Below are 17,857 nucleotides of genomic sequence, written 5' to 3' on the forward strand. Positions count from 1 at the left end.
TCGAGCCCGAAGGGCCGCCTCTCGACGCCGACTTACTTTTGCGCGGCGGAGACTCTTGATGGTGGGATGAATCCCTCGACGCCGAAGTTCTCTGCCTTTTCGCCGGCATCCTCGACGTCGACGGCGAACCTCTTGGACTCCTGGTCTTCTTGGAGCCCGGGGAGCTGGTATGTCGCCGTTTCTGTACTTGCCTAGCTGAAGAAGGTGGTCTTGATGAGGAATGCTCGCCTTCACGACGGCTTCGTTCCTTCTCCAGTCTTGCATGCAGTTTAATGCGCTCTCTGTCCCTCAGAGTGTGCTTTGAGAACTTCTGGCAGTGGGGACACTGGTCAGGATCGTGTTTTGATGGTAAACACACAATACACACAGAGTGTGGATCCGCCAGTGCCATTTTATTACCACAAGAAGGGCATTTCCTAAGTAAAGGAGACATTCGGACTGGAAAAAATTGGAAAATTCACTGGAAACCAGCAGAATCAGCCCTTAAAAACCAGAAAACGTCGAAAAAAGCTTGAAAAAGCTGTAATTCAAAATTTCAGTCAAAAACACTGAAGAGCTCAAGCTCCAGGATCCTCACAGAAGGAGCCGGAAAAAAGAACTGGCCCAACTGCCACCTGTAGTGCATCATGGGAGCAGGGGGTCACAGGCAGGCCTTAAAGGCACGGTCCCCCTACTCTAATGCCTTAAAGGCAAGGTGTCAGTTTTCTTGGTTTCTTGATACTCTACTGCAGCCTACTGGCGAATGCCTACAATTACATGTTGCTTTATGGCAATAAAGCAGTGCTGTGTTATAATTTGCCTGATGCTTCCTTTTTTCCTTACGGGTTACGGGGGCACTACTATGCAAAAATATGTAATTTACAGCATTGCCATGTTTTGAACATTGTTAGGCTGCATCTATATGTTTTCACATATGTATATATATATGTATATATATATATATATGTATTTTCTATATGCTCCGGGATCCCGCACATGGGCGGGGATTATTCATAGATTATAACTATTGATGAGTATCCCCTGGATGAGAATCATCTTTACTGTTATTTGGCAATCTAGCTGAAAAAGAGGCAGGAACTACTGGAAAGTGAGGGCCCATGCTTGGCTGGGATAAGCCTCTCCAGTGACTGAGTGGAGGACTGTCTCTAAGAAGGGCTGAACCTGAAGGGGCTGAAGGTTTGACACTAAACCCTAAATCATGAAATAGGTCTATGGTGGCTTGAGTATGGGCCAGGCACTGATGCTCATTTGCATTTTTGATCAGCCACTTGTCCAAGTAAAGGAACACATGAATGTCAGTCCTCTTGAGATGAGCAGCAACCACAGCGAGGCACTTTGTGAACACCCTTGGGGCTGTAGCGACCCCGGAGAGCAGCACTTTGAACGAATAGTTTCTTACCTGTCGGTGTAGTTTTGCAGCTTGAAGATCTTTCTGGATTCACTATGCTGTGCATTATTCCGCGATCTTGTGGTTGGGTCCGGATTCGTAGTCTTTTCTTTGTTTTTTTGTTTTTTGTTTTTTTCGTAGCCCAGGTGGGCGTCGACGTCCACCATTTGGTGCACCTCCCGTGACGTCGTCGTGCTTCCTGCGGAAGTCCCACCTTTGGGGCGCCATCTTCGGGTTCTTTTTTCCTTTCTTTTTTTTTTTTTTTTTTTTAACCCTAGGCGATTGATTAATCCTTCTTGTCCATTTTTCTGTATGTTTTCATTTCTTTGATCTTTTCCATTTTACCCCCTCTTCCTCCAGCCTCATCTTCCTGGCGGAGGTGGGTGGGTTCGCTAGTGAATCCAGAAAGATCTTCAAGCTGCAAAACTACACCGACAGGTAAGAAACTATTCGTTTTGCAGCGTGAATCTTTCTGGATTCACTATGCTGTGCATAGACTTTGTAGCGGTTTTCCTAATTCTGTGGCGGCTGGGTGGTAGATGAGCGTTGGTCGTTGAAAATGTGCTGAAGCACCTTCTGTCCAACCTGTGCTTCCTTGTTCATCTGAATGTCCACGCAGTAGTGTTTTGTGAACGTGTGCACAGATGCCCAAGTTGCCGCGAGGCATATGTCCTGGATGGGCGTGTTCGCCAGGAAGGCCACGGTGGCCCCCTTCTTCCTTGTGGAGTGAGCCTGCGGCCCCTCCGCTAGCTCCTGTCCTGCCTGTTTGTGGCAGAATTGAATAGTGAGGGCAATCCACCTCGCGATGGTGCCCTTAGTCACTGACCTACCCATGAAGCTAGTAGCAAAGGACACAAACAGCTGTTTCGACTTCCTGAGTTCCTTGGTTCTCTCAATGTAGTGCATCACCGCTCTTCTTGCGTCGAGGGTGTGCAGGGCCTTTTCTGCGTTTGAAGTCGGGTTTTGGAAGAAACTTGGTATCTGAATACTCTGATTCATGTGGAACGCCGACACCACCTTGGGCATGAAGTGTGGGTCCGTTCTCAGGACTATTCTATCCTTGTGAATCTGAATGTAGGGTTCCTGCAGCGTTAGTGCTTGAAGCTCGCTCACCCTGCGTAGTGAGGTTATGGCCACCAGAAAGGCCGTTTTCATAGTCAACATCTGCAGTGTGGCCTTGTGAATGGGTTCAAACGGTGCCTTCATGAGCTCCGTCAGGACCACATTCAGATTCCATGCCGGCGGCGGCAACCTTTTCGGGGGGGCCATCCTTTTGGCTCCTTCCATGAATCTCCTCACCACCTGCGAGCTGAAGAAACTTCCACCTTTTTCACCTCTGGTGTAGGCCACGATTGCCGCTAGGTGTACCCTTAGTGAGCTCGAGCAGAGGTTACTCTTTAGAAGGTGTGTGAGGTACCTCAGTACTGTTGCGTCTCTTGTCATTCTGTTTTGCAGGCCCTTTTTCCGGCACCACACAGTGAACCTCTTCCATTTTGCGCTGTAGCATTTTCGTGTAGTTGGTTTCCTCGCCTCCCGTAGCACTCGCATCGTGCTTGGAGGCAATCTTAGGTGTGCGAACTCTAGGTCTTCAGGAGCCATGCCGCCAGGTTGAGGGTCTCTGGCTCTGGGTGCAGGACCTCTCCGTTTTGCATTGAGAGCAGGTCCTTCCTCCTCTTGAACCTGTATGGGTTGCCTTGTGCCATTTCTTGAATTTGTGAGAACCATGTCTGCCTCGCCCACTGCGGAGCCACTAGGATCAGAGTCATGTTGCTGGTTCTGCACTTGTCGAGCACTCTGTGCAACAGGGGTATCGGTGGAAAGGCGTAGGCAAATGTCCTCGACCAGCTTATCCATAGGGCATTTCCCTTGGATTGCTGATCTGGTTGCCTGGACGCGAAGCTTTGGCATTTTGCATTGTGGCGTGTTGCAAATAGGTCTATTGTGGGAGTCCCCCATCTCCGGAAGAGTTTCTCCGTTTCCTGGGCATTGAGCTCCCACTCGTGCGATGCTGAGGTCTGCCTGCTTAGCCAGTCTGCCTCCACATTGTCCTTCCCCGGTAGGTGAATTGCCAGTAGATCTATCCTGAGGGGTATGGCCCATCTCCAAATCTCCTGAGCTAGGGATGAGAGTGGGAACGACTGTGTCCCCCCTTGTTTGTTGATGTAGAACATCGCCGTGGTGTTGTCTGTTTGGACCAACACCCTCTGGTTGAACAGGTGTCTCTGGAATGCCTTCAGGGCTAGCAGGATTGTTTTCAACTCGAGGTAGTTGATATGGCGGACCGCATCTGCTGGAGCCCATAGACCCCTCACTCTGAGGTTGTCCATGTGCGCTCCCCATCCCTTCTGCGATGCGTCCGTGGTAATGGTCACTGTTGGGATTGGTGGTGTCAGGCTTCTCCCTGTTGTTATGTTGTCTCTGTTCCACCAAGTTATCTCCTCCTGCACTGCGTGCGTCACAACCACTAGATCCTCCCAACTTCCGTTTGCTTGTGACCATTGCTGTTGTAGCCATTCCTGGAATGGTCTCATGTGCAGGCGTACATTCGGCACCAGCTGGATACAGGACGCCATCATCCCCATCGTCTTGCTCACAGTCCTCACTGTCAGAGCTCGCCCCTTCTGGTAGAGCTTCGTCTCCTTCAGTAGAGCATCTGTCCTCCTGTCGCTGGGCACTACTGTACTGTTGCGGGAGTTGATCTTTGCCCCCAGGAAAATCTTCACCTGTTCCGGTTCCAGCGATGATTTTCCCCAGTGGATCGAGAATCCCAGATTCGTGAGGGTGTCTGTTACGCGTTTTGCGTGCCTCTCGCACTTCTCGCGTAAGTTTGCCTTGACCAGCCAGTCGTCCAAGTAGGGGTAGACATGTATTCCCTGTCTTCGTAGGTGTGCCGCTACCGCCGACAGGCATTTTGTAAAGACCCTTGGTGCTGATTTTAATCCGAAGGCCAGGGTTGTGAACTGGTAGTGTTCCTGTTCGATGTTGAATCTTAGAAGGCCCTTGTGCCTCCTGTTTATTGGGATGTGAAGGTAGGCATCCTTGAGGTCCACGGTGACCATGAAGTCCCCTTCTCTTATCTGTGGCAGAACCTCCTGCAGTGAAGTCATTTTGAACCTTTGCGTTCTGATGAACTTGTTTAGGTAACGGAGGTCCAGTATGGGTCTGAGGTCTCCGTCTACCTTCGGAACCACGAAGTAGTTTGAGTAGACCCCTTTGTTGCGTTCTCTGAACGGCACTGTCTCTATGGCTCCCTTTTGTAGGAGTTTCCGCGTTTCTTCTCTGAGTATTGCCAGTTCTTGGGCCGATCTCAGTCTGCCCTTCGGTTTCCTGTTTGGAGGTCTTTTCTCCAAATCTACGCAGTATCCGTACTGCACGATGTTCCGTATCCACTTGTCTGTGGTTATACGCCGCCACTCCTGAAGGTAGAACCTCAGTCTTCCGCCTACAGGTGTCGTATGCTCGTAGGCTCTTGAATCTTCTCTTCCCCCTGATGACACTTTTTTGCGCCTCACCCTTGGGGTCCTGACGAGGGTAGGCGTCCTCTTGCGTGCTGAGTCACTTCGACGAGGGCTGTTCGCCCCCTCTCCTCCTTTGGCCACGTCCGTTCCCTCTCCCGCGAAAGGACTGGCCCCGAGGTTGATATTGCCAGTTTTGCTTCTGCTGACCTTGCCCGTGACCTTCACCCTGCTGACCTTGTTGGAACGCCTGGTGCGACGTCCCCTGCTGGCTTCCTCCCCTACCGTAGGGTCTCCTTGAGGGATTTCCTCGCCTCATTCCCCTCAGCTGTAGGGCCCCCATGGACCTCGCCGTCTCGTTTTCTTTTTTCAGCTGGGTGAGCTTCTCGTCCACTGTTGCTCCGAACAGTGTCTCTCCGTTGAAGGGGGTGCCAAGGATGTTGTTCTGCACTTCCGGTTTGAATCCCGAGATTCTTAGCCATGCATGCCTCCTCTCTGTGACCCCTATGGCCATGAGTCTTGCTGAAGTCTCTGCCCCATCCAACGCCGTCTTTATACAGGAGTTGGCGATGTTCTTGCCTTCGTCTATCAGGTGAGAGGCTCTCTGGCGGTATTCTTCGGGGAGGTGCTTTACTAGCTCCCCCATCTCATCCCAGTGCTGGTATTGGTGTCTATTGAGGAGTGCATTCGAATTCGCCATGCGCCAGTGCATTGCGGCGTTCCTCTCGACCTTTCTTCCTGTGAGGTCAATCCTCCTGCTCTCCTTATCCGGAGGTGGGCCCGAAGTTGCTGGTACGTTGGCCCTTCTCCTGGCCGTGGAGGCTATGATGGAGTCCGCGGTCACGCTACCCTTGATGTACGGGGGGTCCAGGGAGGAGTGCTTATATTTCTTCTCTGTCCTGGGCGTGATCGACCGGCAGGTCGCAGGTTCCTTGAAGGCTTCTCTCCCCTGATTCATCACGCTTTGTAGCATGGGGAGGAACTGGCTCCTTGTCTGGATGGGGAGCAGTGTCTCGACGAGAAATTCGGCTTTCGGTTTCTCCTCGTCGAGTTTGACGCCGAAGGCCATTGCTGCGCTCCTGACCACCATATTGTAGACCCCGATGTCGTCGGGTGGCGAAGGCCTCGAAGGGTACGTGTCCACGGGCTCCTCCGGGTTTTCGGTGTCGAGATCGTGCCATTCGACGTCGTTGCTGGTAGATGCCGCCGATTCGTAGAACGACCGTTGGTCTTCTTCCTCTGCTTCTCCCTCATAATAGGGCTCTTCTTCCTCTTCGAGATCCCTTGTCAGCCCTTCGGCGTCGAACTCGTCTTCGACCTCACCGACCTCCGCCGATGAAACCGTTGGAATCTTGAATTCCTTCATCCTGGCGTCGAACTCCTTCTTCCTTTGAAGGATGTTCTCCATTTCGGCCTCGAGCCGCCTCTTCTTTTTCTCCATCTCGGAGATGCTTTCGGCGTCGACCGCGTGTCTTTTCGATGAAACTTGCGTCGACGTCGAACGTTCTTTCTGCGTCGATCGGCCCGTTTCATGGGATGTTTTCGACGACCCTTGCCTTTCGGCGTCTTTCGGCACCAGGGAGTCCTTTTCTAAGGATCCGCTCGGCCTCTTGTCCGTGGTTCCCCCTTTGGACGTCGAAGTTTTCGGCGCCGGGGCTCCCTTCGTGGACTTTGACTCAGTTTTTCTCGAGTCACCCTCGTGTTGTCGAGGTACTTTCTGTTTTGCGCTCGACGATTCTCTTACCTCGTCTTCTTTTTTCTTGTCGGTCTCTACGACTGTGAAGTTTTCGGCTGTCTCGGCGACGTTGTCCTCGTCGTCCGTGGAGAGGCCCAGATCGTAGAGCGTCGGGGGCTTCCCCTTGCCATCCATGTTGGCGTTGGCTCTTCTCTGTCGCTCTCTCACCCTGAGTGTCTTCGGCGCGAAGGCTGAGCAGGCGTTGCAGTCGATACTCTGGTGATCGACCGGTAGGCAGAGGTTGCAGACCGGATGCTGGTCTTTCTGCGCGAACTTGTGGTGGCAGTTTGGGCAGAACTTGAATGGCGTCTTGTCCATTGCGCTCAGGGTCTCTGAGCGTGCATTCTCCAAGGCCGCCGAAGAAAAAGGGCGCTGGTCCTCTTTTCTTCGCGCTCCTGATGAAATCTCTTCCTTTCCTGATATTTTCTAGTGATTCTATCGACGAAACTCGCTTTTCTTCCTTCTTCTTCCGAGTGTAATTCTGGAGCTTCCCGATGACGATCCAGACCCAACGGCGGAAAAAAGAATCTGAAGATGGTGCCCCAAAGGTGGGACTTCCGCAGGAAGCACGACGACGTCACGGGAGGTGCACCAAATGGTGGACGTCGACGCCCACCTGGGCTACGAAAAAAAAAAAAAAAAAAAAAAAAAAAACAAAGAAAAGACTACGAATCCGGACCCAACCACAAGATCGCGGAATAATGCACAGCATAGTGAATCCAGAAAGATTCACGCTGCAAAACTGCAAATGCTGGCCACTTACCACAAACTGGAGGTATCAGTGATGTGCAGGGTGGCAGGGAATATGAAAGTAGGAGTCCTTCAAGTTGAGTGTGGTCATGAATTCGCCCTGCTGTAGTAGAGGGATGAAATCCTGGAGGGTAACGATGTGGAAGTGCATTCAGAGGATGTAAATGTTGAGGAGCACGAGACAAGCGTATAGGCCGTAGTGACATGGTTTTCTTTGTGATATGGAAACGAGCTCTATAGCCCATTTGAAAATAAGTGCCACTACTTCTTGGAGGAGGCTCTTATGTTCTGGTGAGAGGATGTGTTTGCGTGGAGGAAGGTTTGATGGGGTTGCAGTGTGTTCTAGGCAGTAACCCTGCCGTATGATGGGGAGGACCTACCGATCTGAAGTACTCTCTTTCCACCTTGCCAGAAAACCCTGGAGTCGTACCCCAAAAGGTGTAGTGTGATCAGGGGAAAGGAGAGTGAATCACTGCTTGGTAAAGGCGGCTTACTTAACTGCTCTGCCTTGCCCTCTACCCTAAGATTTGCTCTCACCCATAACTTCCTCTTGAGTAGCCCTGTGAAGGGATCTGCTGTTGCTGTGACCTATGATAGGAGGTAGCAGCGTTGGGGGAGGTGGTCTTGGACCCCCCTCTGTACTGGGACTTTCAAAAGGAACCCCGGGGCAAAAGGTGTTTGAAGAGCTTCCTTAGCTTTCATGGTATCTGTATTCTTCTAAATTGTTTTGAGCATTTGGCCACCTGTAGTCCGAAGAGCTGCTCCCACCAAAGGGCAGGTTGAGCTGATCCAGCTGGGATTCTGGGTTGAAGCCAGGAATCACAGCGAATGGGGACCCTAGAGTTTATTCTGCATGGGGCAGTGTCACCGGCGTCAAAGGCATAATGAATGGAAATTAGTTTCCCTTCAGAAATAAGCTCTTGACTGGTGTGGGAGGTGTGAGAGGAGCTCTTCAATCTTGTCCCATTTTGCCTGATCATACCTGGAGAGCAGGTTAACGAAGTTGGCGATGCGCCAATGGGTCATGGAGTGAGCGGCAACTTGCCTCTCTGCCGTATCAATCTTCCTACTCTCCTTGTCCAGGGGTGGGGCGAGTGGCAGTCGCCTAGGCATAAGCAGCTTTATGGGCTGAATGGACTACAAGGACACCAAAGGGAGTTGACCCTTGATGTGTAAGAGTCAGAGAGTGAGGGTTTGTATTTCTTATCCCTCTAGGGCGGGATTACCATTTCTTTAACTGGCTCCAGAGCGGTTTTAAGCATTCCCTAGGGAGGAATTGTAAAGAACGATGGGTGAAGGACAGGATCTCCACAAGAGAGTACTGATCCTCCTGGCCCAACTACAATTCCACCTTACAGAAGGCGGCCACCCAATGCAGAATCTAAATGGTAGGAGGTTGTGTTATCTGGTGGGAATGGTTTTACAGGGTAAAGATCTGGATCGGTTTCCCCAAATGAGTCGACATCATAGTCATCCCATGGGTAATCCTGTGGTTCAGGATCATTTGGCGTCGGAGGTTGGCTTGGCATCGTATCAGAGATGTGTTTTCGGTGCAGACCACGGCCCCCAGAAAGTCGTGGACTGGAAGTCTGATGCTGGACTTCAGGGATCTAAGCCAGACCCCTTCGAGGGTGGTGCCTGGCCTTGGCTCAGTGACTATTAGGTGGAGGAGGGAGGGACATCTTACTCATGGCTGATGTCATCAGCTGGACCTGGAGGGTCTTGTGATCTTCGGTCTCAGATTCCAAGCTGGAGCAGGGCTTGGGACTGAAGACGATAAGCTGCTCAGCCGAGGTCCCTTGCTGTAGCTCCTCCTCAATGCCTTGATCCCTGAAGAGGTTAGAAGTGTCATCTCCCCGCCACAGGGCCATGGGTTGGTACGTGAAGCATTAATAGTGACAAGATCAGATATGTATTGCTATTTTTGGGGATACGGAAGGACGGTGACCCCACGATAGCCCCAATGAGAGTCTATAGTAAGGGCAAGTAAGTCTGTTAGAGGCTTCAAAGTTATGTACGGTCCTGGGCTACGGAGCTTCTTAATGAAACTTAAGAAGCTTCTCAATTTGTAATATAAGCACCCCACGATCAAACAGCATTTAATGCCCTTTGACTGAGGGTCATTAGTTTCTAATCTCAGTAAATCGGTGACAAGTAGGTCAATAAGAATTCAAAAAGAAATGTATATTCTCTACCAAGGCGAAGGATCTCGAAGTCACAAACAATTCTATCATTTGCATTCCAACACTTACTAGAAACAAAACTTAAAATAAATATTGCTGTTTCTTGCTACAAACGTCAATACCCAAGTCCTAAAGTTACCAGGCAGGTTTTTTTTTTGCATGACTATTAAGAAAATGTCTTGCTTTTGAGAAGGGGAAATTTTACCTACGTATTGCAGCTCTTTTGATGAAACCTTTTTTCACTATTTTTCTTTTTTTTTTTTTATTTCTGATAGGGATTTTTTATGATTTCTTACACAGTTATTTTAAAAGGGAAAATGCAAAGCAATTGTGGTCTTTGGATAGATATTCTTTTCACTTTATAGTGAAGTGTTTTTCCTCTATTTTAGAAGTGATGCAGGATTCCACAGACAGCTGGAGAAAAGGCAAGTATTTTTGATATTAAACATTTCATGAAGCTAACAATAGCCTTGATTTAGCGACTACTAATATGGAGGCAGAGCTGAAGGAAAGTAATAATGTTGCAAATGGGTGCAGGGACCAACAAAGGCATAGGCTACATTTACCAGGCACTACAGAAATATGCTAAGATGCAGAAAGATCTAGAATCAAGGAAGTGAGACACAAGGCGAAGTTATAAAATTGAAAGGACCAGGTTTTGTGGCGGAGCAAGAGCGTGTCTGCAGTGTTAGCAAACAGAATATAGGAAGCCAGTAGTATGTCAGTGGCAAGATAAAGTAAAGTAGATGATTAGCAGGGCTGGGGAAAAATACAGAGTAACCCATTAGAATAAGAGAGAAAGTAGCAATACGTGCCTGTAATCTAAGTTATGCATTGCAGGAATCTTCATTTAAGTCAAATACTGAATAGTCCTACCTATGTGGGAGTTGCATGGCATTCTTAATACATCTTTTAAAAGCTTGTAGGGAGTATTGATAATTTTCTGAACTATTTTCCCATGTTTAAAAATAAGCAAATGGAATTAGAAAGGTCACTGGTAACACTGGAAAGCTGAATCTCTCTTTTGTGAAGCCTGTTTAAATTTAACAAGTACTGGCAATGCCAATAAGTCTCACCCAGACATCTTTTGGATTTGACAATCTTTTTTTTCTTTCATTTTACCAGATAGCTACCAAATGTGTGCACATATGTGTGCTGGCATCATGGAATGGTTTTTCTATTGATTTAAGAAAAATCATTTAATGATGGCCACCGCACATGCATGCAGAAAAGGAATGTGTGAAAGCAGACCAAGAGAAATTGCCCTGAACTATAAACAGGCAATGCCATTTGACCGGGCACAAAAAGTTCAGGCATTTGCTGTTAGCAGTGGCAAATTGGTGTATTTGAGCATACTACAGTCTTAAACGATATGGTGCAAAAGCTCATCTGTGGTTTTCCAGAAACATTCTGCTTGCTGCATCTGCTTCTACATGGTCTATAACTGGAAAGTAAACTTTAGGCATGATGGCAGGTTTCCGGCTATCAGCAACACCAAATCATTTGACCTACAAAGACAGCGGCCTTCTACCACATCCAAAACTTGCAGGTCTTGGTAGTAGGTTTTTGACATCCTGCCAGTTTACCACGTTGCGTTACACGATTGATGGACAGAAGTATTCAAGACCAGGAAAACATCTTTGCGCTCCAGCAGTCACATGTGGGCAAAAAGCTCCCCTATGGACCAAAGTACCTTGCATTCAGAACTGAATCATCTGAGCTCCCTATACTGCCATGATGCATCTGCCACAATAGAAATTTAGATGCTAGATTTTGAAGGAATGAGCCTCTCATGATTAGCCGCTTTGGATGGGCTAACCATGTAAAGGGTAGTTTGCCGCTGGTGTAAGAGTAAATGTGTCCTTTTAGAACTGGATCCACTAGTCTTCATTGCCTGTAGCAGACTTAAAATCAGGCGTGTGTGCAACCCCAAACAGCGAAGAAATCTGGGGAGTTGTTGGGAACCCTGTCATATGAAGTGTGTGACATTTAAGACTGGATAAAAAGGTAGCCTTCTACAGACTCATACTTCTTTTCAGGCTTCCCCACCCCCTCGCAGGAGGAGTGGATTAAGGTACATTTTGGTTAGCTCATGTCAAGTCCCACATTTTGCAGAACAGAGGTAGTAATGGGGAAATTGTATTGTGCCTTCAAGAAAGAAAACACTTTTGTCAGCCAATCAATCATTCACTCATGGACACATAAAAATCGTCTCCTGTCTCAAATGTGTTGGATAAGGTGTTGACATAGATAAACATTTAAAGAATGCACATGGAGTGGATTCCAGGCTGAAAGGAAAGGCACTGTATTGTTAAGGGTCTTTTCCTGATAAGAAGTCACATGCGTTTGCAGTGCCAACTCGTAATCAGGATTTTAAACTATACATGCTGCAGCATGTCCACTGCCTTTGTAGTGCAGTTCTGTAAGATCTCCTGAAGTGTTAGCATCATGAACTTTGGCCGAGGACCTATGTATATCCGATTTTTAGAACAAGAAGGGTTATGAATTCCTGCTTCAGACCTTTCCCCCACACAAGGAAGTACTGGGAATACATCAGTTTGCCTTTACAGAGAAGTAGACTACTTTTTGAAAGCAACTTTGCTGGGAATGTGAAACATTTTAGAGTAATGGCCAAATGGATGCATCTTGAACCTCAAATTATTGTCATTTTGCACAATGCTCAGCACATTTTTGCCTTCTGATGATTTAAAACTAATTACGATGCTATCTCAGGAAGAAGATGATGCCGCAGTGCAGTTTAAATCTTGTCCAGTGGAATTTGCGGCATAGAGGTCTGGCAGCTGCTTGAAACTTAATGACAATAAAACTGAGGTACTTGTTGGTAAATCTACTTCCATCTGGTGCTTCGCTTAGTAGCCAGTGTATTGGATCCGACTTGACCTTAAATCCAAAGTTAAAAATCTCAGTGTCTAGATTGACACTAAGCTGTCCTTTGAGAGCCAGATACGCAGTGTAGCTGGGAAATGCTTCAGTACCCTCTTGGACCTGCTCCATGTGACAGTAATGAAAACCACATTACATGTCCTTGTGACCTCCCAGTTAGACTACTTGAAAGTCTTACCTGGGGGAGCAGCAAAAAGGGGGCTTGGAAAAATTCCAAAAGGGTTCAAAATGCTGCAGCAGGACTGGTATTAAATTCCTCCATTAGGTAATCTGCCGGTGCGGCTCTCCCAGTGGAGAAAGAAACTCTTTTAAAGCTGCGTGCTTTAAAAATAGCAGGGGCCCTAAATATCTGACCTCAATGGTGCAGCCCTACCATTTAACCGGAGATCCATAGGCGCCAATTTAGTATCAGCACCCCTTGTTTTTAGAGCCCGGCTTTCTGTTATCAAGCAGCTACGATTTGGAATTCCCTCCTGAGGATGGAATCATCTGAGACAACTTTCCGTACCCAGTTTAAAACCTGGCTGTTTAAGTTACCTCCGGGTAGGCTCTGGGTGAGCCATTGTTCCTTTTAGTAAACTGCTCCTGCCTGAGATGGGCTGGTTCTAGCATGGGGACACACCGTATGATGTAACCATAGCACTGCAGAAGATGCATTATTTATTTGTGGCGCTCTGATAAAACTGAAGATGCTGCATCCACAAGAATGGTGACAGGAGAGAGGGGACAAGTTTTCTATCCCCACAGCAGAATGTTCTCCTTTTCTGTTTTCCTTTGCTTCTAAATTGCCCTTTTTTGGTGGTGAACGCACCTGCTCTACTGCTGGTGCAGGAGTCAACAAGAGTGATGAACACGTTGGTGACAGAACCTCCTTTCTTTCAGTTAAAGTGGGATCTGTGAAAAAAAAAATGATCTCTTCCTTCAGAACTTATAATCTGTATTAAGACTGAATAATACATTTTCATAGAAGGGGAGGCTTAAAACCTCTTGATTGGAAACTGGCATATGGGCTTTCAATTATAAATGCTTAAGCTTGCTGAACACTAATAATCCCTCATTCAGAGGTTCTTCAATATGCGGGCACTTTTCCCGCCAGGTGGTCCCAGAGCCGCAATATCCAGTCCAGTTCGTGCTACAATGATAACCTGGCCTCAATCTGTAAATGCTGTACAAGGCTGGAACAGGAGTGGAGGTGGGACTGTGACCCAATCCCGAAAACAAAATCCTGTATAGCCTTCAAGAACTATCATAGAGCCATTCAGAAGGAAAGAGCGGAGTACTATGCCGATGAGATCAGAAGCAGCAGTAATCCTGCTAAACGTGTCTTTGCCCTGCTTAATTACCTTAAATCCTCAGGGCAACATAAAGCCACCCCTCCTTCTAATCAGCAATGAGAGATCCTCGCTGCCTTCTTTATCAAGAAGGTCAAGGACATTTATAAGACCTTCCCTCACACCTAGGGTCCCTCGATACTCCTGTGCTCTGTCTTCCCGGCGCGCTCTCAAGAAGTGATGTCCATGTTCTGCAATAAACTTAAATCAGGATCTTAAACTGGGCCAATTCCAGAAACTTCTACCTCAACTTCTTTCCCCCTTCTGCAAACTCATCAATTTATCCTCGTCTTCTGCGGTAGTCCCAATTGCTTGGAAACATGCCAAGGTGGTCCCTCTGCTAAAGAAGCCCATGCTGGATGCCTCCAAACCAGAGAAATTCCGCTCGATCTCTCTTAGCCCGCTGGTATCAAAGATCACCGAAGCTTACATCAATGCCACCCTCACGAGGTTCATAGAAGCCAATAATCTGTTCGACCCCTCCCAGAACGTCTTCTGCCCACATCACAGCACTGAGTCCGCCCTTCTGGATGTAACAGAATATCTAAGGGGCACGTTAGATGTCGGTCGCAACTCAGCTTTAATCTTATTGGATCGGAGCGCTGCGTTCGACACTGTGTCCCATGAGATCGTGCTGCATCACTTGGAGGATATCGGTGTTGCCGGCTCTGCCCTGGGCTGGTTCAACTCTTTCCTAGCAGGATGTACTTTCCAAGTGTCCACCCCCCCCCCTTTTGCTCCAAGGTACATGTTGTCCACCAAGGGGGTTCCACAGGGCTCGGCTCAGAGCTCAACCCTTTTTAACATCTACATCGAACCTTTAGCAGCAGTATCTAGGAACAGAGGATTAGCTGTGGTATCCTATGCGGATGACACACAGCTGGTGGTAGCATAATCTGATGACTCTGGGCAGGATACCCTTACGCTTAAGGAAGACCTAACAGCCATTGCAGACTGGATGACTGCCAATTGCCTCCAACTTAATGCCAACAAATCGGAGATCTTGTTGGTGGGCAAAGACATCCATCTGTGAAGTGATCATTGGTGGCCTTCCTCTCTGGGTCCCCTGCCTGCCCCAAAACCGACAGTTACAAATCTGGGAGTCTGGGTAGAATCCGCTCTCACTTTTCAGGCCCAAACTAAGGCAGTAGCCAGGGTATGCTTTGGCTCCTACGAGGGCTTAAACCACTGTTGGGCTTCTTCGATTCTACCACCCATCAGGTGATCATCCAGGCCACAACACTCTCCAGACTGGACTATGCTAGATCCCTATATCTTGGGGCCAACAGAGCAGAGATACTTCACCTGCAAAGGGCACAAAACGTGGCGGTACAGACTCTCCTAGGCTTGCCGAAAACCTGTTCCACTACTGGCTAAATTCACAAACTGCACTGGTTGCCGGTAGAGAAACGTATTCAATTAAAAACTCTCTGTATCGCCCATAGAATCAGGAATCTTTAATCTCCCGTTATTCTGGCCAGTCTTCTGGTGCTCTACATACCCACCCACCAGCTGCCCTACATGGAACAGCACCTGGTGGTTGTCCCCCAGGTTAAGAGAGTACGGGCTGGAGGGCGCTCCTTCCAAGTACTTGCTCCAAAGCTTTGGAACTCCCTCCCCTAAAATATTAGAAACATCCAAAATTATTCACTCTTTCGCAAAGACATCAAACCCCATCTTTTTCTTGCATAACTGATCTTTCGTGTGTTTTCTGGTCTGCCCACAACAGTTGCATTCTAGCACTGGGACGCCCCGTTGCTGGGGCAGCTGTGCACTCTATAAAACTCTTAACATTTTCTCTTGGGTGAATGCCTGCAAACACTTTCTAGAGGCGTGTTGGAGTAGATGAGCAAAGCAGAGCTACCAACTCATATCATAACGATTTATGATAAGCCTTATATCTTTTGCTCTCAGCATACCAAAGATAATTTGGAAGAAACTTATTTTTTTCAAAATGCAGACAGAACAGTTTTGTTGGGGTGTCTACTCCCAAGAACAGGTGGTTTTAATCCTGGGGCTTATACTTTTCACCAGGCTCAGGGTTGTAGGGGTCAAGAATAACTCCGTGGCCAGTTCGAGGATCCGCAGACTGAACAAAAACAGAGGAATTAACTGGGCTTGGTGTTAGTGTGTACATTTAATCTGAGGTTTTAGTTTGAGGGGCCAACATGGGGATTTAGATTTGTGCCACTCTCTTTGACAATCCATCCAAGAACATACAAATATCATTGACTGGTGGTATTCTTAGGGTGATAGCATCAAAGATGTAGATGTCAGAATATTTATGTGCCATTAAGTTAAGATCCTATCTGCTACCTCAACAGAGGACATGACCTCACCGAATTGCATGTGTGTTCACCTTTTGGTATCCAATCTCCCCTTTGGCTAGTCATGCCATGAGTTCACATGTTGGCCTGTGTTGAATTGAGCCCTCTGTTTTCCTTAGCACAGGAGCCCTTCCAAATGTGTTCTAAGGCCATCTTTCAGTGCAGTATTTTCTACATAGTTGTTACTCTAGTCAGTCAATTTTTTTCATGTTAATCCATGAATTTCAGAGTTGGATCAGATGGAAGGACAAGGAGATGCAACTTTTTTTTCCTGCGAGGCGAGTTATCATCTGAGCAGTACGACTGATAATGGAAAATATCTTAACCTCAAAGGAGAATTCAATATTAAAGATCTGGATGGCAGTCTTTCATGTCATGGATCTTATTTGCAAACTTCTTTTCAATGTTATGCCGGGAAGCACTTTTAAAATCTGGGCTTGGACTGCCCCACACAACACGCACTTCCTGCTGGCCCCGGCAGTTGCCATTAAGTTACTAGTAGGATTCCTGGGGACGATGAGCGGTGAGCACAGGTCTATGGCAGGAAGCCATGCAATAGAGGCAATCACGACCTTGTTGCATGCCAAGGGGCTCATAGAAAAAATAGGAACAGGCCACACACCAATAAAGATGGATGACAAAAGGGTGAAAATAAAGCTCCGCGACCGCCACTGAGGTGGCCTCAAGGCATATGCATCAAAATGGCGGGGTCTGTGTGTGATTTGTTTCTCTAGTCAAAGTTTTCTTTGAATTCTGTTTTATAACTTAACATGACTACAAGTCCCAGAATTTAAAAAGAATCCTGCACTGGAGCAGCACATTACTCATGGATTTGGGAAACATGGTAGGGCTGAAAAGCCAGTGGCTAAAAGGTCGCATTGAGGTACCACAGGCATCTGCTTAAGGCCAGTGTTAATTGTTTTCTGTGCAGCAAAGGGAGAGAGCATAAAACACACGTTTTCAGCAGCATAGGCTGTAGCTACCTAGGGGAAACTGGAATAAAGAGTGTTTAAGAACATTTAAGACCGCTGTGAAGCATCCGAATTTCTCCAAGACTACAATAGTTGTTTTAGTAAACAATTCAAAATGGGGGCGAAGAACCTTCCACAATATTAGCAAGCAAACAGTAATTACCACAGATTATATTGTCTAATTAAGCTGAACATGACATCTGAATTAATTAGAGCAGGAATTATCATAACTGAAACGGAAATCAAAAGCAAATAATGATTTTTTTAAAAAAGAGGTCCGACAATTTAATGGGTGCTGCACGGTGCTGGACAACATTTCAGCGTTTTCAACACATGCAGTTTCAGACGAGACCTAATATGTACCACACCATCAATAATTTTATTTGGAAGCCCAAATACCTGATCCAACTAGGGATGTTAAAAGGAACATGACTTTTGATCAATGTTTAAAATAAAGACATATTAACCAATCCAATGCTATAGGTATGGGTAAGACACTTAAGACACATGTTGTATGGAACAGCAGCTAATAAAAGGCAAATGGAACAGACATTCTCAATTAGAAAAACTAATAAGAACATTTAACACTTACAGATCCTGAAACTCTTCCAAGGATTTCTGTGGTGTGAACACACTGAGAAGGCCAATTATCTGTAAACAAGAAAAACACTGTTAGAAGGAGCAGTCCTGTCCACCCAAATCAAAAACTGAAATTTAATCCCATCTCTGTGCATACAATATCCAATAACTGAGCAGTCTCCACTGCCTAATTTAGTCAAAACTGCATCAAAGAGGAAGTCAATAAGTGATTGCC

The 17,857-nt window shown here is 47.2% G+C and overlaps 1 protein-coding gene across 4 annotated transcripts in view; it reads right to left on the reverse strand.

The window, feature by feature from the left end:
• MAPK8 (mitogen-activated protein kinase 8) overlaps positions 1 to 17,857 on the reverse strand; it is a 273,704-nt gene that overhangs the window by 162,069 nt on the left and 93,778 nt on the right. For all 4 annotated transcript variants that reach the window (XM_085608772.1, XM_085608770.1, XM_085608771.1 and 1 more), the window contains exon 5: positions 17,636 to 17,694. In XM_085608772.1, the coding sequence (XP_085464898.1) occupies positions 17,636 to 17,694 (59 nt within the window). The remainder of the gene's footprint in view (positions 1 to 17,635; positions 17,695 to 17,857) is intronic.

The sequence above is a fragment of the Triturus cristatus genome, chromosome 1_2 (genome assembly GCF_964204655.1).
Source record: "Triturus cristatus chromosome 1_2, aTriCri1.1, whole genome shotgun sequence".
Classification (NCBI taxonomy): Eukaryota; Metazoa; Chordata; class Amphibia; order Caudata; family Salamandridae; genus Triturus; species Triturus cristatus.